The 27,219-nt window shown below is 38.7% G+C and overlaps 1 protein-coding gene across 4 annotated transcripts in view; it reads right to left on the bottom strand.

The window, feature by feature from the left end:
• Nucleotides 1-27,219, bottom strand: part of LOC105499292 (synaptotagmin like 4) — a 56,973-nt gene that overhangs the window by 17,163 nt on the left and 12,591 nt on the right. For 2 of the 4 annotated variants that reach the window (XM_071088802.1, XM_071088801.1), the window contains 7 exons: nt 12,517-12,607; nt 11,154-11,333; nt 10,684-10,899; nt 10,445-10,554; nt 10,122-10,224; nt 698-793; nt 147-228 (listed from right to left, as the gene is read on the bottom strand). In XM_071088802.1, coding sequence (XP_070944903.1) covers nt 147-228; nt 698-793; nt 10,122-10,224; nt 10,445-10,554; nt 10,684-10,899; nt 11,154-11,263 — 717 coding nt within the window. In that variant the 5' untranslated portion in view covers nt 11,264-11,333; nt 12,517-12,607. The remainder of the gene's footprint in view (nt 1-146; nt 229-697; nt 794-10,121; nt 10,225-10,444; nt 10,555-10,683; nt 10,900-11,153; nt 11,334-12,516; nt 12,608-27,219) is intronic. The other 2 variants (XM_071088803.1, XM_071088804.1) reach the window with 1 other exon arrangement.

Raw genomic sequence — 27,219 nt, 5'->3', positions numbered from 1 at the left:
AAGAGAATGGAGGGAGGGAGGGAGGGAAGAAAGAGGAAGAGAAGAGTGAGGGGGAGGGAGGGAGGGAAAGATGGAGGGAGACAGGGAGGTGAAGGAGGAAGGGAAGGAAGGGAGGAAGGAAGGTGGCTCAATAACCTGAAACTTACCTTTTCTACTCGAGATTTGGGAGCAGACATCTTCTTCCATTCTGGAAAGAGGCCAGATTTATCCAGAGAGTCTCTCCTGGAGGTAGATTCAGAAGTTATAACTAAGTCACCTCCTACCCTTCCCCTTCTACCCAGGAATCAAAGCTCTATGGAAGGAGAGCCAGTGGCTTGGGTCATCGTAATAACCAAATTCAGAAGATACACTTCGCATGTGATTTACCTGGGAGGAATGCAGAAGATCAGAGAGGCAACTTTGCACAAACACAAACACTCATACCCTCATTCTTAAGGGACAGCAGCATCAGTTGCTACTGGGCTAAGAAGAATACTCCAAGGTACTGGGGGAACTGACTAGGGATGCCAATATGTTCCAAGAAGCTGTGCTCAGAGCCAAATAGGTAGACGTGCTACTTAAAAGACTTCTGGTGAGGACACAGAAAATACTTCGTTCAACTTCCTGAGGACAGAAGTCAGGAACACTGATGATGCAGAACAAAATCACAACTTGGGTTTAGAGGAGATGAGGGAAATGGGGGGAACCCCACCTGGAGGTGCTATCCGAGTCAGCTGTGAAGCTATCCAGACTCTCACTCTCAGCTTCCAATGCACTCTTTCCACTTTTCAGCTTTGGCACTTCAAATAGCACACTAGAATAAAAACCAAGAGCCAATATTGAAAGGAAGCAGGTTCTCCTGCCTCTAGTCAGGCCTCTTTCCAATCCATTCACAATCGTAGCCTGAGTGATCTTTCTAAAATAAATATGAGTATACTTTAAACATATAATAAATAAATTAATTAAGAAATAGGGTCTCACAATGTTGCCCAGGCTGGAGTACTGTGGCTATTCACAGGTACCATCATAGTGCACAACAGTCTCTAACTCCTAGGCTCAAGCAATCCTGCTGCCTCAGCCTTCTGAGTAGCTGGGAGTACAGGCATGTACCATGGTGCCCAGCTGGGTACTTTTTTGTTTTTTGGTTTTTTTTGAGACAGAGTCTCACTGTGTCTCCCAGGCTGGAGTGCAGTGGCACGATCTCGGTTCACTGCAAGCTCTGCCTCCTGGGTTCACGCCATTCTCCTGCTTCAGCTTCTAGAGTAGCTGGGACTACAGGTGCCCACCCCCAATGCCCGGCTAATTTTTTTGTATTTTTAGTAGAGACACGGTTTCACCGTGTTAGCCAGGTTGGTCTCGATCTCCTGACCTCGTGATCCGCCCGCCTTGGCCTCCCAAAGTACTGGGATTACAGGCATGAGCCACCGCACCCAGCCCTGAGTATACTTTTAAAACTCTTCAGTGGTTCCCCATTGCTGTTGGGATTTAGCTGAAACTCCTTAGCATGGCAAAAAAAATCCTCATGATTTGGCCCCTGCTCACCCTCTCCAGCCTCATCTTTCACCCCCTACTCCTCCTCAAGCTTTATATTTTAGAAAAACAAAGTTATTTTGTTTCTCTGAATATCCTGAAGCTCTCCATCTTCCCTCTTTTATCTGTCTAAGATATTCTTTTCACAATGGCCACTTTTTTTCACCTGGCTCAATCTACTCCTTCTTCAGGTCTCTCCTTATATGTCAATTCCTCCAGATCTCTATGTCAATTCCTCCAGATCTCTCTGGCCACGCCCCCATCCTAAGTCTGGATTAGTAACCTTTCTCTGCGCTCCCATAGCATCCTAATTTCTTAGTAACAGTCACCACATATGTAACTATTTATGTATTTTAAATAAACGATTTAATTGGTTCAATAATTTAAACAAATTAGTATCTTTCTCCTCCATTCGACAAAGTTCCATAGGATCAGTGACCACCTATCTCATTTACTGATGTGTTCCCAGTGCCTTGAAAAGACACTAGCATAGAGTACGCACTCAAGAATTTTTATTGACTGAATTACTGAATAAATGCCCTCAGTGGGACTGAGATATATCCATAAATAAGCAGTATGTCTAGAAGACAGTATTCAGGTGACCAGAATTCTTTTTTTTTAGCTTAATCGCCTTAATGATGGATGACTCTGGGCATTCAAAACACCAGTTCTCATCTTTCAAAGGAAGGACATCGTTCCTGGGCCCCTTACCTCAAAGAATTAGTGAGAGCAGCAGGAAAAAGGAAAAAAAAAATCCATTCTTCCTCAAATATCTCAAATAACTTCCCTTGGCTCCCAGGACACCACATTCTCCTGGTTTCCTCCTCCAACCTCACTGGCTGCTGCTTCTCCCATAGACCTCTAATATTTAGATTATGTCCAAACTTCTTCCTCGGGCTGCTCCTCCTCTCTATCTAGAATTATTCCTAAATGATCTCATCTAGTCTCATGGCTTTAAATATCCTCAATAAACTAATAACTCAAATATATGTATTTTTACTTATTTTTTATGTTTTTTGAGATGGAGTCTCTGTCACCCAGGCTGGAGTGCAGTGGCACAATCTCGGCTCACTACAACCTCTACCTCCTGGGTTCAAGCGATCTCCTGCCTCAGCCTCTTGAGTAACTGGGATTACAGGCTTGTGCCACCATGCCTGGCTAATTTTTGTATTTTTAGTAGAGACAGGGTTTCACCATGTTGGCCAGGCTGATCTTGAACTCCTGACCTCAGGTGATCCATCTGCCTCAGCCTCCCAAAGTGCTGGGATTACAGGCGTAAGCCATCATGCCCGGTCTCAAATTTATCTCTTACTCAAACTCCAGACTTGTTTTCCCAATGGCCTACTCAATGTCTCCATGTGGATGTCTCAAACACAGCGAGCCCAAAACCAAAGCCCTAATCTTCCCCCCAAAACTGCTCTTTGCTCTGTCTCATCAAATGGCAATTCCCTTCTTTCATCTCTCAAGTCAAAAATGCTAAAAATCATCTGTTACTCCTTTTTTTCTCACAATACAAATCAAATCTTTCAGCAAATCCTCTTCAATGTATACCTAGACTCTGATCTGTTCTCACTGCTCCACTGCCATTACTCTGGTCCAAACCACCGTCATCTAGCTCTTGGATGGTTGCAGTAGCCTCCTAACTAATCTTGCTTCTTCCCTTGGCTTTGGCTTTCCCTCAACAGCCAAAATGAGCTTTTCAGACATAAAACTATCATATGACCCAGCAATTCCACTCCTGGATACCTACCCAACAGAACTGAACAATATATGTCCACACAAAAATGTTACATGAATGTTCATAGCAGCATTATTCCTAATAGCCAAAAGGTGAAAATGCCCTAAATGTCCATCAATGCATGACTAGACAAACAAAATGTGGTACATTCATATAATGGATTATTCATCAATAAAAGACAATGAAGTTCTGATACATGCTGCAACATGGATGAACTTTGAAATCATTATGCTAATTGAAAGAAGCCAAACACAAAAGGCCACATATTGCATTACTGCATTTATATGAAATGTCTAGATTAGGCAAATCCATCAAGACAGAAAGCAGATTAGGGGCTGGGGTAAATGGAGGTGACTACTTAATGGCTATCGGGTTTCTATTTGGGATGGTGAAAATGTTCTGAAATTAGATCATGGTGATGGTTGCACAACATTCTGAAAGTACTAACAATCACAGAACTTTATACTTTAAAATTGGTAAAATGATTTCATGTTATGTGAATTTTACCTCCATTTTTTAAAAGAAGACAAAATAAGGCTGTGTCCCTCAGAGCCATCCTTCTTACTTGGAGTAAAAGACAGAATGCTTACAAGTGCCACCAAAGTCTTAACATGATCTGCTTCTCACCCCATCTCTGTCCTCATCTCCTTCCTCAGCCTCTCTTGCTCACTCAGTTTCAGATTACTCAAAAGTGCCAAACAAAAACTCATCCTAGGATCTTTATACCTCCTTCTTTGCCTATCTACATGCTCTTCCCCCAGATACCCTAAGGGTTTGCTCCCTCATTTGTTTCATATCTTTGCTCAAATGTTACCTTGTTAAGACTTGCCCTGGCTATCCTAAAGAAAACAGTATATGTACACACATTCATTTCTGGCACTCCCTATACCTTTGGTCTACTTCATTTTCTCCACAGCACTTGTCAACATCTGAAATACCATACATTTACTTGACTATCTGTTTATCTCCCACCCCAGAAATCTAAGCCCCACAAACAAGGGGCCTTGTATTCACCAGTGTATCTCAGGGTCTAAAACAATGCCTGACACATAGTAGGCATCCATAGATATTTGTCAAACAAACAAACAAATAGATGCGCAAAGATGAAGTAACCAAAATATATAATGTCTTAGCCAGTAATGAATAAACTCTCCAAGTTGGCACATGATGTTTGAAATAGTTCTGTGAAAACAGACAGCAGGGTTGAAATCCTAGGACTTGCAAGAGGTGAAATGTCGGTCATTCCTTGAAAGATGTATTAGCTGTATAGTACGAGACATAGCAGGGGGGCTTGATTTCACTTTTTACTTTAGAATTGTCCTTTTTCCCCTTTTGCCCCCAACCCCACCCCCACCAAAAAAACCCAAGCAGAACCATTCCTCCAGCGAGGTACTTTTAACGATGGCCCATGGAGAGTGTTTTTTGCTTGTATTTTTTTCCAAAAGATTAATACATACCAATCCGAGCTAATACAAACAACCCAAGGGCAAAAAAGCAATTATTTGACATCTGTGCAGTAAAAAATAGACTAAGAGATGGGAGCCCTGGGCTCTATCTATCTGTATGATCTCAGGTAAATCACTTATCCTACTTTCTTTTCTGCAAAAATAAAGTGGTTGAATTAAATTATCTCTGAGGCTCCATAATTTCATGGGAAAGATCATTTATGGTCACTTAATCTGTTTTCATGTTTAGGATAAATAAGAGTCTTCTGGGTCCAATGAGACAAGAGATCACAGACAACTAGAAGCAGTAGGTTTCAGAAATTACATTCTGACTGATGATGTCAGATGTGTTAATCAGGTTCAGCAAATAAAAGCCATTCTTATCCCTAACTCACAAAGAAAAAAGGGGGCCTCATCACCTGGAACAGATGAGTCACTCATCCAAGGCTGTGCAGATAAAAATCACAGTCCATATATACAATGAAACATCATACAGATGTCAAAAGAATGAAACAGATCCTTGGTGCTGACACAGAAAGATGTTCATGTTATATCTTTCTACAATTCTTTTCTTTTACACTTTGAGTAATAACTGACAAAAATAAGCTGCACACGTTCAAGTGTGCAACGTGACATTTTGACAAATGTAGATATCTGCGAAACTATCACCAGAATTAAGTTAATGAGCATATCTATCACTCCCAAAGGTTTCCTCCTGCCCCTTTCTAATCCCTCCCACCCTTCCTGTAAGTGTTGATCTGCTTTCTGTCACTGCTTTCTAGTTTGTATTTTCTAGATTTTTATACAAACAGAACCATATACAGTATGTACTCTTTACTGCTTGGCTTCTTTCACTCAGCATGATTGTTTTGAGATTCATTCATGTTGTTGCATGTATCAATAGTTCATTTTTTCCACTGCTGAGTAGTATTCCATCATATAAACAAATCGGTTATCCATTCACCTCCTGATGGACATTTGGGTTATTTCCAGGGTTGGGCTATTACAAACAAAGCTGCCATAAACATTCACGTAGAAGTCTTTGTACAAACATACATTTTCCCTTCTCTTAAGTAAATACCCAGGAATGAAATGACTTCATCACAAGGTAGGTGCACAACAAACTTTTTAAAATACTGCTAACTGCTTTTCAAATTAGCTATGCCATTGTACATTCCCACCAGCAGTGTACAAGAATTCTAGTTGTTTATAATAGCAAGGAGGAAATGTAGAAAAGAAAAAATTTTTTAAATCCAGTTGTTTTACATCCTCACCAACAATTGGCATGGTTAGTCTTTTTAATTTTAGTCATTCTAGTGGGTATGTAGTAGTATCTTATTGTGATTTTTAGTTCAAATTTATTTAATGACTAAAGGTGTTGAGCATCTTTTCATGTGCTTATCTGACATCTCTATATTGTCTTTGGTGAAATGTCTATTCAAATATTTTGTGCATTTTCTATGGGATTGTCTATATTATTGAGTTTTTAAAGTTCTTTTTCTTTCACTTTTTTTCACTTAACATGTATATAGGATCATCCTTTTTTAAAAAATAAGAAATTAAAAACTTAGGAACCCAACCCATATATGTATATTTAGACAGTTTGGTAGTCCATATGCCAAAACTATTCACAACTATTAATGATAATTATCTGAGGAAGAAGCAGTGAGGTTACTGGAGGACTTACTCTATACATTTCTATACTGTTTTTCAACAATCATATGAAACATGATAAAGTCATTTCCCTTTGGGTGAGTGAAAGTTTGTGGAAAAAACACACACACCATACAAAAGCTAAAAATTCACCGCCACAATCAAATGAGTCAAAAATAAAGCCTCAAGTCACAGATTTCAAAAAGTCATGCCTATGAAAACAGAAGATTTAATTCAGCAAAGCTCCTTAAGTAATCCCTTCCAATGTAGCAATTTGCAGATTAAGTGAGTGAGTAGTCAAGAAAAACAGAAGTCTTCAAGATTTATAGCCCCAGGTACCACTGTAGAACCCCAACAGAGACAGACAAGACTGCTGCAAAATGTCATCTCCCAGGGCACTGGTATGAGCTAAGGGATTAACCCAGATCTGGGACAAGTAAGCACTGAACCAGGACATTTAAGAGAATTTCAAGAGACCAAAACTCAGGACCCCAAGTTGCCTTCTGCACCCACCCCTTCAGGTTACAAGGAAGGAAATATAAAAAGCAATATTCAGTCCTTAAACTAAAGTACAGCTGGGAATGGGGAAAAGATAAATTGTTTCAAGTTGAGGTAAGCAGAATAATTCACATACACTGTATCAGAGGAAACAAAAGATACAGAGAAAACTTCCCATATTAAAGTTGAGTGAAATGAAGTAAAATAGTCTGGCAGATATATAAATAGCCATGGGGTGGAGAGAAATGAAAATAATTTGCAAGATGGATGAAGAACCGAAGAACCATGTCTGGAGAAGAATTAACCCTAGTAAAACAAGTAGGTTTCATGTGAGTGCTTTACACTACAGGGGAACTAATAATATAAATTCAATAAAGTGCAAGAATTCAAATACAAGATGATAAAACAAAATAAGAGAAAGAAGATTAGAGCAAAGAACAAATCGAAACCTAAATAATTTACTCAAATAATTAAATTAGAAGCAGCAAAAAGTAAGGAAGGGAAGGGAAAAGGGGCATGGGAAGGGAAATAAACTGAAAACCAAATTAATAGCATGGAGGAATGGGTTGGGCTAATCACAGTTAGCTGCTTTCACCATTTTTCCGATTCCATTCACTAATAAAAGAAAATGACAAAAATAGAGGATAAGAAAATCCAGTATCTCTGAGGTGGAGAACTTAACTAATAAAACAGAAAGAAAAAGAGTTCAGAGATATGATACAGAAAAATTTTCCAGCAATGAAGAAAGAACTCATCAAGGGTATATCACATATAGGGGAAAATGATACAGAATGATCACCATTGAGTTATAATCTTGTTAAATTACTAAACTTCAAGAAAAAGAAAAGAAAATTTTCAGGCAAGTCTAATCTCTCTCTCTCTCTCTCTCTCTCTCTCTCTCTCTCTCTCTCTCTCTCTTTCATCTATAAGAAAGAAAAACAAGAGTCAAGGTGTCCTCAGACTTATTCACAGTTACATTCAATGGAAGAAGACAATGGAACAATGTCTACAACATTCTGAGGGAAAGAAAATGTGGCTCAAGAATATAATATCCAGCCAAGATACCACTCAAGTATAAAGGCACCTGGCAGACATTCTTAACATGTAAGAATACAATAAATATAGCACCTGCAAGCTCTTCTTGAAGGAACTCCTCAATGATGAAATCCAGAAAACCAAGAAATAAATCAGAAATAGAGAAGCTGTGGTATAAGGCCTGGTTGTAAGCATACAATCCTTTTAAGTATAAAACTAAAAGGAAACAAACAGATGAAACAAACAGATGATTTATGGTTATATAAGAGAATTTAAATATTATAAACCCTGACAAACGAAAAATAATTTGAGTAACAAATAGTGGGGATGGAAGAAAATAACTGGAGGGAAATATAAGAAAGCTAACTGCTTCCTCTTTCACAGTAAAGCATCCACTGATAATGTTAAATATTGAAACAGGTAGATATTTTAAATGACCACTAACTCCAAAGTATCTATCTTAGAAAAATGAAAACAGGCCAGGCATGGTGGCTCACACCTGTAATCTCAACATTTTGGGATACCAAGGCGGGTGGATCACTTGAAGTCAGGAATTCGAGACCAGCCTGGCCAACATGGTGAAACCTCGTCTCTACTAAAAATACGAAAATTAGCTGGGCTTGGTGGTACGTGCCTGTAATCCCAGCTACTTGAGAGGCTGAGGCAGGAGAACTGCTTGAACCCAGGAGGTGAAAGTTGCAGTGAGCCAAGATGGTGCCACTGCACTCCAGTCTGGGCGACAAGAGCAAAACTCCGTCTCAAAAAAGAAAAGAAAAGAAAAGAAAACATACATCCACACAAAACCTTTAATGAAAGTTCATAGCAGTATTACTTTTTTTTTTTTTTTTTTTTTTTTTTGAGATGGAGTCTCACTCTATTGCCAGGCTAGAGTGCAATGGTGCGATCTCGGCTCACTACAACCTCCGCCTCCCAGGTTCAAGCAATTCCCCTGCCTCAGCCTCCCAAGTAGCTGGGACTACAGGCGCGTACCACCACATCTGGCTATTTTTTTTTTTTTTTTTTGTATTTTAGTAGAGATGGGGTTTCAACATGTTGGCCGGGATGGTCTTGATCTCCTGATCTCGTGATCCACCCACCTTGGCCTCCCAAAGTGATGGGATTACAGGCGTGAGCCACCGCGCCCGGCCCAGCGTTACTCTTAATAACCAAAAAGTAGAAACAATCCAAATGTTCTTCAACAGATGAACAGATAAAATGTGATAAATACATATCATGGGTATTATTTGACTATAAAAAGGAATGAAGTTCTCATACATGCTATGACATGGATGAACCTTGAAAACGTTAATGTTAAGTGAAAGAGGCCAGTCAAAAAGGACCATATACTGTATGATTCCATTGACATGAAATACCCAGGATAGGCAAATATATAGAGACAGAAAGTAGACCAGTGATTGCTTAAGGATCGGAGAGCGTGATAGCTAAAAGGGTAAAGGGTTGTATTTTTTTTTTGAGGTGATGAAAATTTTCTGAAATTGATTCAGGGGATGGTTGCACAACTCAATGAATAGACTAAAAACTATTGCATTGTATACAAAAAACGGGCAAATTGTATAGTATGTGAATTATATCTCAATAAGGCTGTTACCTAAAAAAAATCCACTAAAAAAGTGGCCAACTGCTCAATGGCTTTCATAATATTTTTTCTTAAGCTTAGAGGAATGTTAACAACTAATATCTTTTACTTTAAAAAAACATTTGTCTGAAGATGAGCTATTCTTTCATTTTATTTTGGTGTTTTATTCTGTTAAATTAAACAGGATGATTTTAATTTATTATACTATGATCCAATATTAAAAGGATTTTTCAGTTTTTCCATCCAGTCATCCCGTTATGTATATACATAGAAGATACATGAAATAATTTCCACATAATGTGAAAACTGGGGTAGTAGGAATGTGAGTGATTTTTTGCTTAATAATGAGTATGCGTTATTTTTATTTGTCTTCAAATTGTTCTTATAAAGAACAAACTATTCAACTTGAGAAAGCTGACTGCAAACTATAAAAAATAAAGAACTAAGTGAATATACCAAAATGTTAATGTCTACATATAAGCAGTGGGATTAGGAATGATTTTTTCCCTCCTTTACTATTTTCTGTACTTCTCAAGTTTTCCTATAATAAACATCTATTATTTTATAAACAGAAGAAGTAAAAAGAATAGTAAAAGAATTAAAGGGATATTGTAAGCATTTCTTTAAACAATTACTTGATTCTTACCTGGGCTCCCTCTGCCGCTCCTGAATGATCTTTCTTCCTGGCCAGATGTCACCCATCTGTGTCTGATGAAGGAGGGACTGTCCCACTGTCTCTCTTTTACTCACTTCAAGACAAACAAAAGTATGCCAGGGTGGTGGTTATGAGTAGGAAAAAAAGGAAACAACCCTCATAGCAAATCCCCTGAAGTACACCATGCTTGCAGAAGGGATGACAATACAATCTTTGATTCTCCACAAACTGGCTGAGCCCATGGATTTAAGATGCCACCAGTCAGAATACACTAGGATTCCATACCAAGAACCATCTCTAGACAGGTCCAGTACCTGCAGGTTTGTGGCGCAGGGACATCCTGATTAGCTCACTACCTGTGCGGTAAGCAAAACGATTCACTTTCTGGTCATAAAACCAGTCCCCAGTTGCTTTCTTCAACTCTCTGGGAAGAAATAAAAGAAAACGAATAGATGGATAAAGAATGGTTCTTGTCTAATAAAGGCTAAGGAAAGAAATTCTCACCACAACCAGGGCCTCATCTGCTCTCTATTCAGCCATAGGTGACACTCACATTTCCTTGGCGCACACCTTGCACCTCCAGGTACCATTGCTTTCCTGTATGCGGCAGTCCCGACACACCAGGTGATTACAACCCCGACAAGTATTGGTTTTGGGACTCAAACGGCCCAGGCTCTCCTGGCACCGGGCACAGGTCCAATCACTGTAGTGTTGGCTGCCCCTCTTGGCTCCTTTCCTTTTTATCTCCAGTAACTCATTCTTTAGTCGCCTGCCAAGACCCAAAAAAGAAGCATAAGTGGATTCAGGATATGCATAGATTGGATGGAGAGGGGTTGAAAGGTAAACAGAGTGAGACTATTTGGTTCTGTGGAAGCAACAAACTCAGAGCCCAACGTGACCCAATATGTAGTGGTAAACATCACATATACAAATTCCTATGAAAGTCAGGTGGGAGACATAGGGAAAAGCCCAGACATCATTGGTCAAAGGCCTGGGACCCTATTTGTTTTGGGGAACTCTTACTTAATCCTTTTCTCATCTGCCTTCCGGACCTCCTCATCTCGCTGTAGAACACTGAGAATCAAATCCTTTTCTTCCTCAGACAGAAAAGAAAGGTCCAGTAACTCCGACATGATTTATTCAACTTTTTCTTCTACTCTTCTTTCTTCAAAACAACCAGACAAGGAGAGCTACCAGAGTTGCCTGAAATGACAAAAGAACTAATTTCACACAGATGATTTACTCAAGAATAGGCCCACAGCCCTAAACCCTTTCAATAGGTTACTTTCCCCTTGAGCCAAGCTAAAGAGACAAAGTAGAAGTATCTGACCTATTTACTCTTCCTACTCCCATCCGAATCATGCCCTGAAAATGAAGAGTCCTTGATTTTTCAGAAAGAAAAAGTTATTCATGACTCTGGGAAAAGGACTGGTTATTCAGTATATGCATCTTAGTCTGGAAAGAACATAGAACAGCTGAGTCAATCTCCCCCTCCACCAAGTGAGTCCTCAATCATCCAATTTTTAATACTTTAAATGTTCTCAAATCTCAAGCCTATTAACCCAAATAACCAGGCAACTGGTCTCTGCAGTGAAGGAGAAAAGCACATGAAGGCTCCTGCCAGTTTTGGCCCAGTTCTCTATTCCTGACCAGCTTCCATTCTCCCAGGAGTCAGTCAGCTTTCTGCTATGCTTCAAAACTTCCATCACCTACTCTATCTCTCAAAGTTCTTATCATACTAGTACTCTAACACTACCTCCAGGATATCTTTCCCAAATTCATGAATACTTGTTGAGCACTACTCTGACAGGCATTCTGTAAAGTGCTGGGGATACAAAGATGAGTAAGGCACAGTTCCTACCCTTACGAAAATCACAGAGTAGCAGGGGAGACAGACACACATAAATACAGTACAACGCATTAAGTGCTATCAGAGGGATTATAAATTAAGTGCTATGAGAACTTAGGAAAGAAAGTAACTCATTCTATCTTGCATAGAGAGAGGAAAGACAGCAGCGTACATGGGAAATTTTACAGAAGAGGTGGATTTTGCCTTATCAGAGGACAAATTTCCTGGTAGGAAAGAATGGTAGGAAAGATAGTTTGGGCCCAGATTATATAACTCTTTTTTTTTATTATTATTATACTTTAAGTTCTAGGGTACATGTGCACAACGTGCACGTTTGTTACATATGTATACATGTGCCATGTTGGTGTGCTGCATCCATTAACTCGTCATTTACATTAGGTATATCTCCTAATGCTATCCCTCCCCGCTACCCCCTCCCCACAATAGGACCCAGTGTGTGATGCTCCCCTTCCTGTATAACTCTTAAAAACTTTTAAAAAAATTTTAAGAATTTTGGCTCAGCATGGAGGCTCTCACCTGTAATCCCAACACTTCGGAAGGCTGAGGCAGGAGGATCGCTTGGGCAACACAGGGAGATCAGCCTGGGCAACACAGGGAGACTCAGTCTCTACAAAAAGAAAAATCAAAACTCAGCTGGGTGTGAAAGTTCACACCTGCATTCCCAGCTACTCGAGAGGCTGAAGTGGGAGGATTGTTTGAGCCGGTGAGGTTGAGATTACAGTGAGCCAAGATCACACCATCACGTGTGGCCCACTCTAGCCTGGGCAACAGAGCAAGATCCTGTCTGGAAGAAATTTTTTTTAATCTTAAAACTTACTGCATAGACAATAGAAATCCATCAAACATCTCTGATGTTGCTTTTTGATTCTGGGAAATCACATGATGAAATTCATTTTACAAAGACATATTATAGCTATATTGCTCTAGCTATAATATGAAAGACCGATTTAGAGGACAAATCAGAGGACAATTTGGTAGTACATACATTTAAAATAAGTATACTACTTAACCAAGCAATATGACTTCTAAGAATCTACCTAATAGAAATATTCATACAAATGCACAAGCAAGATTATATGCACAAGACTATTACTGCAACATTATTTTTAAGAACAGAAACAGTTATTTAACAGAGGAATCATTAAACAAAACAATACGTCCACATAATGGAACATTATGTTGCTATTAAAAATGTAGTAGATACACACATATTGACATAAAAATATGGCCATGAGTGAAAAAGTAGTTGTAGGACAATAAAAAAAGATCTTGTATAAAGAATTTATCTAAATATTTGTATATGCAAAGAGAAAGGTCTAGAAAAAAATCTGCTATCATTGGTTTCCCTTGGTGAGTAGAATTGGGAAGGGGTAACTTTCACTTTTTACTTTATATAGTTCTAATTTGTTTTTATACATATCTTCCATTTATATCTCAAAAAAGAAAACAATGCAAATGAGGCAGAGATATTATTACAATACTCCAGCAAAAAACAACCTAGATTTACTAACTGTGAATCTAAATAATTAGACAAGTCATTTTATTTTTCATTTCATTTTATTTTTCATTTTTAGAGACAGAGTTTCACTATGTTGCCCAGCCTGGACTCAAATTCCTGGGCTCAAGCGATCCTCCTGCCTCAGCCTCCCAAGGAGCTGGAACTAGAGGCAGAGCCACCGTGCCCAGCAGAAGTCGTTTTATTTCTGACCCTTTCGTTTCTCATCTACAAAACGACCCACCTGAAACGTTGTTTAAAAAATTAAATAATGTGTATTAAAGGGCCAATCACAATGTTTGGAGTACAATGATAAAGGCCTTAGCCGGGCAGCAAGAAAAAACAGAATAGGTTTGAGAAGTAGAATTGACAGAATAGGGAGACTGACTGAGCAGAGAGGATGAAGAAGGTGAAGTCAAAGATGCCTAGTTCACATGTCTGGATTAAACAACTGACTGGCTAGTGACAGCCCTCATAGCGACAGGAGATAGAATGAAAGAAACAGGTTTGGAAGTAAGGCAAAAAATTTTGTTTTAACCCTATTAAGTTAGTGTTGCATACTTGATATCCAAGTAACTGGGCCCAGGAAATAGTTGGAGACACAGGGCTGGACCTCAGGAAGAAAAACTGTATCTGAAAATATACATTTGGTAGTCATGGGAGTCAAAGAGCCCAGGGTAGACAGAGAGTGAAAAAGGAAATGAGAATCACACTTACCTTCTCTCCTCTCCTTTGAAACTACACAACAGGCCCCTTTCACTTTTTTATTTTTTATTTTTCTTTTTTTTACTAATTCCCTACGAGACAGTGGAGAAAATAAACAACACGGCAAAGCTATACAGGTTCCTGCAATATTTCCTCAACTTGTATATTTCCTGGTCTTTATCGAACTATAAGATGTTAAGCCTCTTTCACACACCCTTTCTTAGTCTTGAGGAAGTCTTCTTAGTTCTTATCACCAAGGAGAATATATACCCTCCGTGAAAACAAGGACTTTTTCAATCTTCTCCTCTGTATCTGCCCTAGCACTTAATGCAATATCTGGTATGTAATTTTGCATATGCTGCCAATATTGCGATCACTGTCATTGTCACCCCAACAGTATCCTTTATTGAGAATCGACTATATGCCAAACAAGTACCTTACATATATTAACTAATTTAATCCTTGTCACAACACCAAGAGTGAGTGACTATTATTACCCCATTGTATAGATGAGGATTCAGAAGAGGTTAGGCCAACTTGCCCAAGAATAAAGAGCAAGTAAGTGAAATTGCAGGGATTCAAGCCCGGAAAATCTGACACTAGAGTTGGTGCTCTACAGGCTCAGTCTAGGCAGAATTATAACCAAAGCAACTATAAAATACTAAACAGACAAATCAAAAGCATTGTGGAAATGAATTCCCATATGTGTGATTACGGCTGAAACACTGTGCGAAAAAATCAGTGGCTCCTGGATAAAAGAGGTATTATCAGTTACCTGTCAGCTAAAAAGCAAGGATAGCACAGGCACACTAGAAATGAGAACCATAGCAGATTAAAAAACTGGTGCCTGTGGAGAGGCAGCAGAATACTGTGATGAGAAAGGCATGTTGGCATAATAATGAGACCAAGTAATATCAAAATCCAGGGAAGTAAGAAGATCCTTGAAGATAGTATCTTAAGAAAATGGAACTACCAACATTGTACATCTTCCCTTTCTTTTTCATTATGGACCTGACCAACCAGAACTGCCCCCTCTGAAATCTTAAATTCAAGAATTCCCACTTTCCAACCACAGCTCACTCGTGCTGTATCTGTTCTTCAACCTTATTAAGACCACAGTCTCTTGAGCTCCACGTTGTCTCTTGGTCCACTTGCCTTCTGCTGATCTATCTTCCCTCCATACCCATCCTGGATTCCAGATGGCTCAACATTTGAACCACTCTCACCAGTACCTTCCATATCCGTATACCTTCATCCCTCTGCCACAACTGCCCATGAAAATCCCAAACCTGTGCTAATGCTCTAGCCTGCCTTGTCTGCTCCCATACCCAGGTTCTACATAATTCCTGGTCTACAACCTCAGCTGAACCCTCACTGTCACCCATAAATCCTGTTACTTATGCCTGTTCAATTCCTTTACCTAGTCCCTTTGGGTTCTATTTAAGCCTTCATTCATCTCACACTCCCACTTCCCTTCCCTCAAGTCCCATCAGACATGCCAGTCTTATACTTGTAAAAAGATTTTTATAAGACCATCAGCCATGGACTCTATCAGCTCCCTGCCTCCTCTTCCCCATCACTTGCCAATCTGACTCCTTTCAGAAAAGCCATATCCCACCCCAAGCCCCACCTTCCACCATAGGTTGCTGTTGTTTCCAACACTAACCCTGTTAACAGCCAGCTTGTTTGCAATGGGATCTTGCAGAATCAGTAACAAGGAGAAGAAAACAAATTAAGAACAAAAATTAAAAGGCAAGAAGACAAAGGTAAGTGCAGAAAAAATTGAGACAAAGAGAAAACAAAAGGTAAAATGGTGAAAACAAGTTCAAGTATATCAATGAATATGAAACTCATATATGAGCAAAATTCACCCTTTGAAATACAGGGATTAACAGACTGGATAAAAGGAAAAAATCCAGTTATGTGCCATTTATGAGAGACACATCTAAAACATAAATTGAAGGGAAAATTGAAAGTAAAAAGATGGGAAAAGATAAACCAGGTGCTAGCCAAAAGAAAGCTGAGGTAGCTACATTAATAACTAAAAGTAAAAAAGATAATAAAAGCATTATAAAGGATAGATAAGATCACTACATAGAGAGAATAAACATGCATCCACTAATAAAACATCACTAAATATACAAAGGAACAAGAGAGAGAAATCGAAAAATCGACCATCAAAATGAGAGGTTAACATATACCTCTTTGTTGTTGCAATTATGAATGGTACGAACAGATAAAAACTAGTAAATATATAGACAAGTTGAACAACAAAATGAGCTTGATTTAATGGAAATACGAAAAATTTATATATCCAACTGAGGAATTACATTATTTTCAAGCACATATAGAATATTTACCCCCAAAACTGACCAGGTAGTAGGCTGTAATGCAAGTCTCCATAATTTAAAAAAATTCCTTCCCATACAGACCAGTCTCTGACTTCGAGGAAATTAAATAAGAAACCAATTTAAAATATGATAATTTCTTATCAGGATACTTTTTGAAAATTTAAAAAGACACTTCTAAATAACCCACATGTCAAAGAAGAGATCATAATGGTACTAAATCTATCCTTAACATCTTAGAGAAAAAACCTGCCTCCTACCTCACTACCATCCCCATAGTATGGCATCTAATGTTCTCTAGAAATTCAAAAAGGAAAATATGAAAGAAAAATACAGCTTTCATATGCAATAAACCAAGCAATATATTTTTATGGTAAATAGTACATCATATTTTGAAAACTAGAACTCAGGAAAATAATGGAGGCACAAATACAGTCATAATAAGAAAATCAGACAGATGTGAAGTTAGAAAAGCTATGACTATTCGGATACTCCCAGTTTGTGGCTACTAGGGTTTAATAGAGAAACCAAAGCCCAAGAAAACTTAAGACCCTTCATTACGTTCAGTCCCAGGTGTATAATCAAAAAGGCAAGATGATCTGTTGAGAAGATCATGGCTCAGGTAACATGAGTGTCAGAATCTGAGCTCAGATGGACAACTTGTTCTGTGTTAGTCCTGAGGTGTCAAGATTCAGATGAAGTATCTTAATATAGCATCCTTGTGGGACCCGTGCCCATAAAAAGATATTTTAGAAAAGGTGGTTTGTATCATTCTCAGCAAACTAACACAAGAACAGAAAACCAAACACCGCATGTTCTCTTATAAGTGGGAGTTGAACAATGAGAACACATGGACACAGGGAGGGGAACGTCACACACCGGGGCCTGTCGGGGGGTGGAGGGCTAGGGGAGGGATAGCATTAGGAGAAATACCTAATGTAGATGATGGGTTGATGGGTGCAGCAAACCACCATGGCACATGTATACCTATGTAACAAACCTGCACATTCTGGTATCCCAGAACTTAAAGTATAATAAAAAATGTTAAAAATGTAAAGATGGCTTACTTAGCAATTATACCTATTTATTGCTAAAAAAAAAAAAAAAAAAAAAATGAGGATAATATGTTAATGCAAATACTTACAAAACCAAAGGAAAAACTAAATCTATAAATTGGGAAGTTAGAAGTTACCATACCTCTCTCAATTACTGATAGTACAACAGATGAAAAATGAGTAAATATGTAGACAAGTTGAACAACACAATAAGCTTGATCTAAAGGACATATGTAGAATTCCATATCCAATTGGATATATCCAGTCTATATCCTAATCCTAATGATTGAGAAATAATAACAATGAATGAAAATAAACACTAACACAACTGGTTTTCAAGAAGGGGATGGGCGAGCTATCTCAAATTATTTCAAATTCTGAAAACCAATTTTAAAAATGAAAAACTAGGCAAAACCTGACAGGAAGCACAAAATCATGAAAATAGTGGTGAAAGACAGACTTGGGTTCAAATCCTAGCTCTCATATAGCTTAGCTATATGACCTTGGGCACGATACTAGAATATTAAAAAGATGACTAAAAATACAGAATTCCTCATAAGAATAGTACTCAGATTAAAAATAATAATTGGTGTTCCCAAAATGAAAACTGATGTGAATTAGGAAAACACCAAGTAATGTCCCTGCCCTGAACAGCAAATACAACAGATTTTGCTGTGTTGCATGCAGGCCACACATAAATGCGAAGATGGTAATATATTGTGCTTATGCTCAAACTAGAAACATCTACCAGATGTAACCTCTTTGAAGGTAGGTACTATATCTGGATATCATAGCCCCAGGAGCTTGGCACAGTATGTGACACACAGTATGAGTTCAACAAAAGTTTAGTGAATGTCTTTATCCAGAAATCTATTTGTGTTTGCATGTTTAAACTTAAACCCATGGAAACTGAAGAGCTGTAATAGAGCTGAGAGAAAAATGTTTTTGTTTTCCTGAGGCAGTGTGTGAGCTGTGGTTAAAAGCTTGGACTCTGGGCCGGGTGGGTGGCTCACACCTGCAATCCCAGCATTTTGGGAGGCTAAGGCAGGTGGATCACTTGAGGCCAGGAGTTCGAGAACAGCCTGGCCAACATGGTGAAACCCTGTCTCTACAAAAAACCAAAAACAACAACAACAACAACAACAAAAATTAGCCGGGCGTGGTGGCTGGCGCCTGTAGTCCCAAATACTCAGGACACTGAGGCAGAGAATGGCTTGAACCTGGGAGGCGGAAGTTGCAGTGAGCCAAGATGGTGCAAGTGCACTCCAGCCTGGGCGACAGAGTGAGACTCCGTGTCAATAAAACAAACAACAAAAAAGTTTGGACTCGAGCCAGACTGCCTGAACTAGAATCCCAACTTCCCTATTTACTAGCTGTGTGACTTTGGGTAAGTTACTAAACCTCTCAGTACCTCAATTTCCTCACTTGTATAATGAAGATAAAAATTGTACCTACCCTTTGGGGCTTGTTGTTATAAAGATTAAATGCGTTTTCAAAATATGTAAAGTGCTTAAAGTAAGGAGAACACAAAGAATGCTAAGTGTTACCTATTTTTGTCAGTTTGTATATGTTCATTTGTGCTTTCAGACTTAAACTAGGTCTTAGAAAATGACATTTATTTTCTTTTAAAGCATGCAGATGAATAGTGAGTTAAACTGTCTAGACATCAGTTAAAGTTTCAGGCTATTGTTTTTGTTATTTAAATTTTTTTATTTCAATAGCTTTTGGGGTACAAGTAGTCTGGGTTACATGGATGAATTTATAGTGATTAATTTCAATGCACTCATCAGAGGTCACTGTTTTTGAAGTGAGGAACCATGCTCACAGTCTTATAGATGACAGAAAATTTTCTTAAATATTGACCCATGCTCAAGGACCAAAAGGCTGAACTGGTATTAAATTATTTCTCTAAAGTTATAAGTAATAATTACATGATGGTTTTGCAAATACCTTCTAATGGATTATCATATCCTGCCAAAGTGATATAATAACAGTATTTTGCTGTTTAGGCTAAAGACAATGGACAATTTTATACCTCACTGAACACGAAAAAGTGACCCAGAGTCTTTCAAAATATATTTGTTTAACCAAGAAGCCTGAATTAAACTGCTCTTGTTAAAATGATACTGTTTTACACAGAAACTGATTAATGAGTTTTATACTGATGTGAGATTTACACTGCTGCATGCCAGATTCTGTATACTTTTGAACATGGGTATTTAGAACTGATTTAGCTATGTCAAGAAATGTGATGGTGTCTACACTTTTTTCAAAAGATGAGAATTTAAATTGGGCTATAAATTATAATTGGTCATAATTGGGGATTATAAAATGTCAAGGTGGAATGAACTTCTACCCTGCCTGAAACAATAACAACAACAACAAATGCACCAAACACATGAAACAATGGTTTTCAAATCACTGAACATCAGGCAATCAAGGACTATGATTTCTGAGACGGGAAACAAATAAGGTGAGCCCTTTGATTTTCCCAGCTTACTGTCTTAAGGGACTTTCTAGATAATGGTACAGAAAGGAAGAACCCAGGTAGAGCCTAGTAAATTCCCTGAGTTCTGGAGACAGAGCTGAGAGTCTGGGAAAAAAACAGGTAGCTGGAGTTCATAGGACAGAGGACCTGAGAGAGCTCCACAGAAAGAGAAAGAGATCTTCAGAGGCCTGCAGAAGATTTCACTCAAGTATTTAGCAAAGGAGTGATTAGCCCATGATATGCCTGTGAGGAAATTACTCTGGGCCAGGGAAAGAACTACATGAAAGGATTCGAAAGAACAATGCCTGTCATTCACACAGGGCTAAGAATAGTGCCTGTTTCCGCCAGCCAAATTGGAAAACCTCATGATTCACAGGACACGAGCTGAAGGACTCAGAAGGGTCTTGCCTCAGTGGTGGGAAACAGCCCAGATTATGCACTGCTCTGGTCCTGCCTAACAAATATAAACAGCAAAACCTTAAAGGGTCACTCTGTATCTAAGTAATTTAAGTGCATGCCAGAACTCAAGTATATTTATAGTAATACAAAAATATGCAGTACTCAACAAGGTCAAAGTCATATTTGGTACCCAGTAAAAAAACTCACAGGCATGCACAAAAGCAAGAAAATATGATCCATAATAATGAGAAAAATCAATCAAAAAGACCAAGAACTGACACAAATGTTAGAATTAGTAAACAAAGTCATTAAAGCAGTTATTATAACTACATTCTATATGTCCAAAAAGTTAGGTAGGGGACATGGGAGATGTAAAAAGACTCAAATCAAACCTACGGATAAAAGGTACAGTGTCTGAGATGAAAAATACACTACTTGGGATTAACAGCAAATTGGACATTACAGTAGAAAAGAGTTAAGAACTTGAAGACATAGCAATAGAAATTATTCAAAATGGAACGCAGAAAGAAAAAAATTGAAAAAAAAAGAAAAAGGAATTAATGAGCTGTAGGACATCAAGCTACCTTCTATACATGTCATTGATGTCACCAAAAATAATGGCCCAAATTTGGTGAACACTATAAACTCACGGATCCAAGAAGCTCTATGAACATTAAGCACCAGAAACATAAAGAAAAATACACCATGTGGCACACCATAAATTGCTTAAAACCAGAAATAATGGGAAAATCTTAAAAGAAGCTAGAGTGGTGGGGTGGGGTGGGGTTGGGGTCTTGGGGAAGGATACATTATATATATACAGATGAACAAAGATCATGATAACAGCAAATTTATCATTGGAAACAATGCAGTGTAAAGACAGAACGACCTCTCTAAAATACCGAAAGAAAAAAAAAAAAAAAGATCGACCTAGATAGAATTCTACACGCAGCAAGATATTATTCAAAAACAGAGGTGAAATAAAGACTTTTTCAGACATGCAAAAGTTGAAAGAATTAATCACCAACAGACCTGCACTATAAAAAGTGTTAAAGGAAGTCCTTGAGGCAGAAAGAAAATGGTACTGCACAGAAATATAGGTCTACAAAAAGAAATACAGAGCACATGCAATGGTAACAATGTAGGTAAAAATGCTTTTTTCTTATTATTTAAATCTCTTTTAAAATATAATCGACAGTTTAAAGGAAAAATAACGATATATTGTGAAGTTCAAAACATATGGTAGAACAAAGCTTAAACTTAACCTGATTTCAAGAGACACTATAAATCCACAGTAATCAAGTCACTGTGGTATTGGGCATGAAGATAGACAAATAAATAAAAGGAACAGAATAGAGAGTATGGAAATAAGCCCTTATGTTTACAGTCACTTGATTTTTTTAATAAAGGTTAAGGGAAGTTTAGTGGAGAAATGACAGTCTTTTCAACAAGTAGTGCCGGAAAAACTAGATATCCATATGAAAAAAAAAGCAAGCATTTCTGACATGACACATAAAAGCGTGATCCAGAACTTGACAAATTAGGCTTTGTCAAAATTTAAAACCTCTGCTTTGTAAGAACTTTATTAGAAAATAAAAAGATAAGCCATATACTGGAAGAAAATATTTGCAACTAGTAAATCTGATAAGGACTTATATCCAGAATATATAAAGAACTCTCAGAACTCTACAATTTTTTTTAATAACACACATTTTAAAAATAGACAAAAGATATGAATAAACATATCACCAAAGAAGATATACAAATAGCAAATAAACACATGAAAACATGCTCAACATCATTAATCATTAGGGAAATACAAACTAAAACCACAGTGAGATATCACTACACACTTACTAGAATGACCAAAATTTCAAATACACCAAATGTTGGCAGGCATTTGAAGCAACTGGAACTCTCATACACTACAATGGGAATGTAAAATGGTATAGCCGTATCAGAAAACAGCTTAGTAGTTTCTTAAAAATTTAAACATATATCTCCCATATGATCCATGCTTTCCACTTTTGGTATTTATCCAAGAAAAGCAAAAGCATATGTAGGCCGGACACGGTGGCTCACACCTGTAATCCAAGCACTTTGGGAGGCCAAGGTGGGCAGATCGCTTGAGGTCAGGAATTTCAAACCAGTCGATCAACAGATCAACATGGTGAAACCCCATCTGTACTAAAACTACAAAAAATTAGCCAGATGTGGCGGCAGGCGCCTGTAATCCCAGCTACTTGGGAGGCTGAGGCAGGAGAATAGCTTGAACCCAGGAGGTGGTAGTTGCAGTGAGCCAAGATTGTGCCACTGCACTCCAGCCTTCGCAACAAGAGTGAAACTCTGTCTCAAAAGAAAAAAAAACAAAAATTAGCTGGGTGTGGTGGTGGGCGCCTGTAATCCCAGCTACTTGGGAGGCTGAGGCGGGAGAATCACTTGAACCTGGGAGGTGGAGGTTGCAGTGAGCTGAAATCACGCCACTGCACTCCAGCCTGGGCAACAGAGCGAGACTCCGCCTCAAAAGCGGGGGGGGGGGGGGGAAGCAAGCACATGCCCACACAGATTTGCATGGAAATGTTAACAGCATTATTGGTAATAGCCCAAATCTGGAAACAACCCAAATGCCCACTAAGAGGTAAGTGAATAAACAAATTGTAGTATACCCATGCAATAGAATACTATTCAGCAACAGAGAAGAATGAACTACTGATACACACAGCAACATGAATGAATCTCAAAATGATTATGCTGACTGAAACAAGCCAGGCAAAAAAATAACACTGTATGATTTCATTTATATAAAACTCTAGAAAATGCATAGTGACAGAAAACAAAATCAGTGGTTTCAGGAGTTGACAGGGGGTGAGGAGGGTAACAGTACAGAGGGACAAGAAAGAAGGATTACAACATGGCACAAGGAAATTTCTGGAGGTGACAGATGTTCAATATCTTGATTCTGGTGATAGTTTCATGGATGTACACAGATATCAAAATTTGTCAAATTGTATACTTTATATATAATTTGTCTATTGTAGTTCAATAAAATGTTTTTAAACATTTTAGTATTAAATGTAACTAAAGTTTCTTCTTGTAATCATGTTTTCCAATCCCAGAATGCCTACAAGACGCTAGGAGCCTTTAAATTAATTGAAACACTAAAATATTTTATGTCAAGGTTTTTTTTTAATAGAGAATAAACAATACAGAGTAGGTTTGAAATATTTCCCTTACTATACAGTTTTGTTATCTAAAAGATGTTTCACCTTTTAACTTTTCAATTTGTTAAAAATGTAAAAGACACCAGGTTCAGGAACAGCAATAAAATGTTTGCATAACTGGTGCCTGGAACTGTAATATGAGTATGATTATTTAGTAAGTGCATCCAAACAATATACTTTATTTTAAAATGTATATACTTTGTGAGGCATCAGTCTTTAAAATCAAGTATAAAAATAAAGAGAAGTTAGAATCAGATGTTCAAGTAGCTGTATCATAAACCAAAATTTTGTTTAAATGAAGCACACTTCATGTCATTGGTCTCATCAAAATGAGAGCAAAGGTTATTGCACCATTAATAAATATTAGAATTAATTTTAAAAAGTTCATTTAATCTCTCATCCTTTATTTCTATTTTTGTACTTTTTCTTTGAGACAGAGTCTCACTCTGTCACCCAGGCTGGAGTGCAGTGGCACAGTCGTAGTTCAGCATAGCCTTGACCTCCTGGACTCAAGCAATTCTCCCACCTCAGCCTCCCCAGTAGCTGGGATCGCAGGCACAAGTCACCACACCTGGCTAATTTGTTTTTATTTTTTGTAGAGATGGGGTTTCACCATGTTGCCCAGGCTGCCTCGGCCTCCCAAAGTGCTGGGATTACTAGCGTGAGACACCACACCTGGCCTGTGCATGCTTTATAATATGTGACCAATACAGTGGTAAATAATGTAGTTTACAAATACTTATTTTAGGAGTGATAAAAATTTGGGGTGATAAAGGTGAGTAATCAAAAAAGCTGGGAAGTCCCTTACTTAAAGGCTGGTTAAGGGAAACTATTCCACAAATTGCCATATATTTTCATGATTCTGCTTGTATAGAGATATGATGTATGTTAATTAGGAAAGAATAAATCATTCTGATGATTGTAATGCAGTTGTTCTTATGCAAGTAGTACAGCATAATGAATAAGAATTTTTGCTGTCATAAGACACATTCAAAAGTGGACTCTAGGCTAGGTGAGGTGGCTTATGCCTGTAATCCTAGCAATTTGTGAAGCCAAGGTGAGAGGATCTCTTGAGCCCAGGAGTTTGAGACCAGCCTGGGCAACATGGTGAAACCCCATCTCTACACACACACACACACACACACACACACACACACACACACATTAGCCAGGTGTGGTGGTGTGCGCCTGTAATCCCAGCTACTTGGAAGGCTGAGGTGGGAGGATCACTTGAGCCTGGGAGGTCAAGGCTGCAGTGAGCCGAGATCGGGCCACTGCACTCCAGCCTGGGTGACAGAGTAAGACCCTTTCTCAATCTCTCTCTCAAAAAAAAAAAAAAAAAAAAAAGTGGACTCTATTAACTAATTGTGACAAAGGCAATGACAGTATATAAAGCAGATTAAGCTAAAGTACTGTCAAAACTAATACCCATTATTTGTGTGGGTTTCCAGAACATGGGTGAAGCATAGCCCTAAAAGGTAGCAAAATCCAGTACCCATGGGCGGGGGACTAGTTATTTGATAATCTAAAGGTAAAAGAGTTGATTTGGCTGGGAATGGTGGCTCATGCCTGTAATCCCAGCACTTTGGGAGGCCAAGGCAGGTGGATCACCTGAGGTTGGGAGTTCGAGACCAGCCTGACCAACATGGAGAAACCCTGTCCCTACAAAAAATACAAAATTACCTGGGCATGGTGGCGCATGCCTGTAATCCCAGTTACTCGGGAGGTTGACGCAGGAGAATAGCTTGAACCCGAGAAGCAGAGGTTGTGGTGAGCCGAGATCATGCCACTGCACTCTAGCCTAGGCAACAAGAACAAAACTCCCTCTCCAAAAAAAAAAAAAAGTTGATTTTAGAGCACGGAAAAATGAGACCAAATCCAGAGTATATGGTGGTCTGCAAAACTTAAAAAAAGAAAAAGAAAAAGAAAAAAGAAAAACACTCAAGTAGAAAAGAAAGGTTCCAGGGATGCAGGGCTTCCTAAAATTCCCTTGTCTGCATCCAGCCACCCATGCACAAAAATGCCAATGGATAACATCTTACTGGTAACATTTGCATGAGCATACAACATTGCTTACAGTCAATAAAATATTTGCTTTGGGATATTGTGTTGGTTATTTTATCAACTGCCCCTTTCAATTTTAGGGTGATGTCTCTCCTAGAAAACTATAAATATGTTTATTAAAATATATCTGTCTTAGATACCTATTCCAGGCTACTCACACAAATTCAAAGAAGATTCATATTATAATCTGCTAAGTCTGGCTTCTTAGAAGTTTCAAAGTTCCCTTTGGATTCAGAACCTAGCTCGCATCTCCCCAAATCCTTTCTGGCTCTTGGGTTAAATAATGTAAATTACCTGGCCCCAAAGACTTTTCTGCAAGAGCTCCCTCTGCTGTCCTGGTAATTATCTTTGAATGTGTGCATGGTTTCAGGCCTTCCAAATCCTACTACTTTCCCTGTCCTAGAGCTCTGTATTCTGCACTGTTACAGAATGCTAACTAGTTAGGAGGGCCAACTATGTGCTAAGTGATACACTAGCTGGCTAAGAAGAAAAGAACAGAGCGTAGTCCATGCCCACAGAGTTCACAGTTTAGTAGCAGAGACACCTAAATAATCCCTAAAAAAAAAAAAAAAAAAAAAAAAAAACACGGTAACCAAAGAAATATATGCATGATATATTATAAGAATACCAAGGGAGGGCACGTAATTCAGGTTGGGAAAAGGGAACTAGAAAGAGAATATCCAGCAGTAGCATATGAACTGATTGTAAATTAATGTGTTTCAGCTGGATAAGCAGGAGAAAGAGGGCTTTCCAGGCAAAGTGCGTAGCATTTACAAAAGCATGGAGAAAGAGGGCTTTCTAGGCAAAGTGCGTAGCATTTACAAAAGCATGGAGGCATAAAGCAACGTGGTATAAGCAAGTAGTACAATGATGCTGGTTGGTTTAAATTGTAAGGGAGGCCGGGCGCGGTGGCTCACGCCTGTAATCCCAGCACTTTGGGAGGCCAAGGCGGGCGGATCATGAGGTCAGGAGATCGAGACCATCCTGGCTAACACGGTGAAACCCCGTCTCTACTAAAAATACAAAAAATTAGCCAAGCGTGGTGGTGCGCACCTGTAGTCCCAGCTACTCGGAGGCTGGGACAGGAGAATGATGTGAACCGGGGAGGTGGAGTTTGCAGTGAGCCGAGATTGCACCACTGCACTCCAGCCTAGGTGACAAAGCGAGACTCCATCTCAAAAAAAAAAAAAAAAAAAAAAAAAAAATTGTAAGGGAGAATGCGGAAGAGCCAGGTGGGGAATCACATCACATGTGGCTGGCGGGTGCTCCATATGCTATGCTCAAAAACATGGCTAATTAGCCTTTGACAACAGAAATCATTGAAGAGTTTTAGGTAAGGCAAGGACTTGTTAGGGCACACTGACAATTTTGCAGAATATGGATTTGAGGAGGCTGTGGCATAAATCCAGGGGAAAGATAACAAGAGCCAAGAGTAGATGGCAGT

The sequence above is a fragment of the Macaca nemestrina genome, chromosome X (assembly GCF_043159975.1).
Source record: "Macaca nemestrina isolate mMacNem1 chromosome X, mMacNem.hap1, whole genome shotgun sequence".
Taxonomy (NCBI): domain Eukaryota; kingdom Metazoa; phylum Chordata; class Mammalia; order Primates; family Cercopithecidae; genus Macaca; species Macaca nemestrina.
This window is presented reverse-complemented; position numbering and strand designations above follow the sequence as displayed.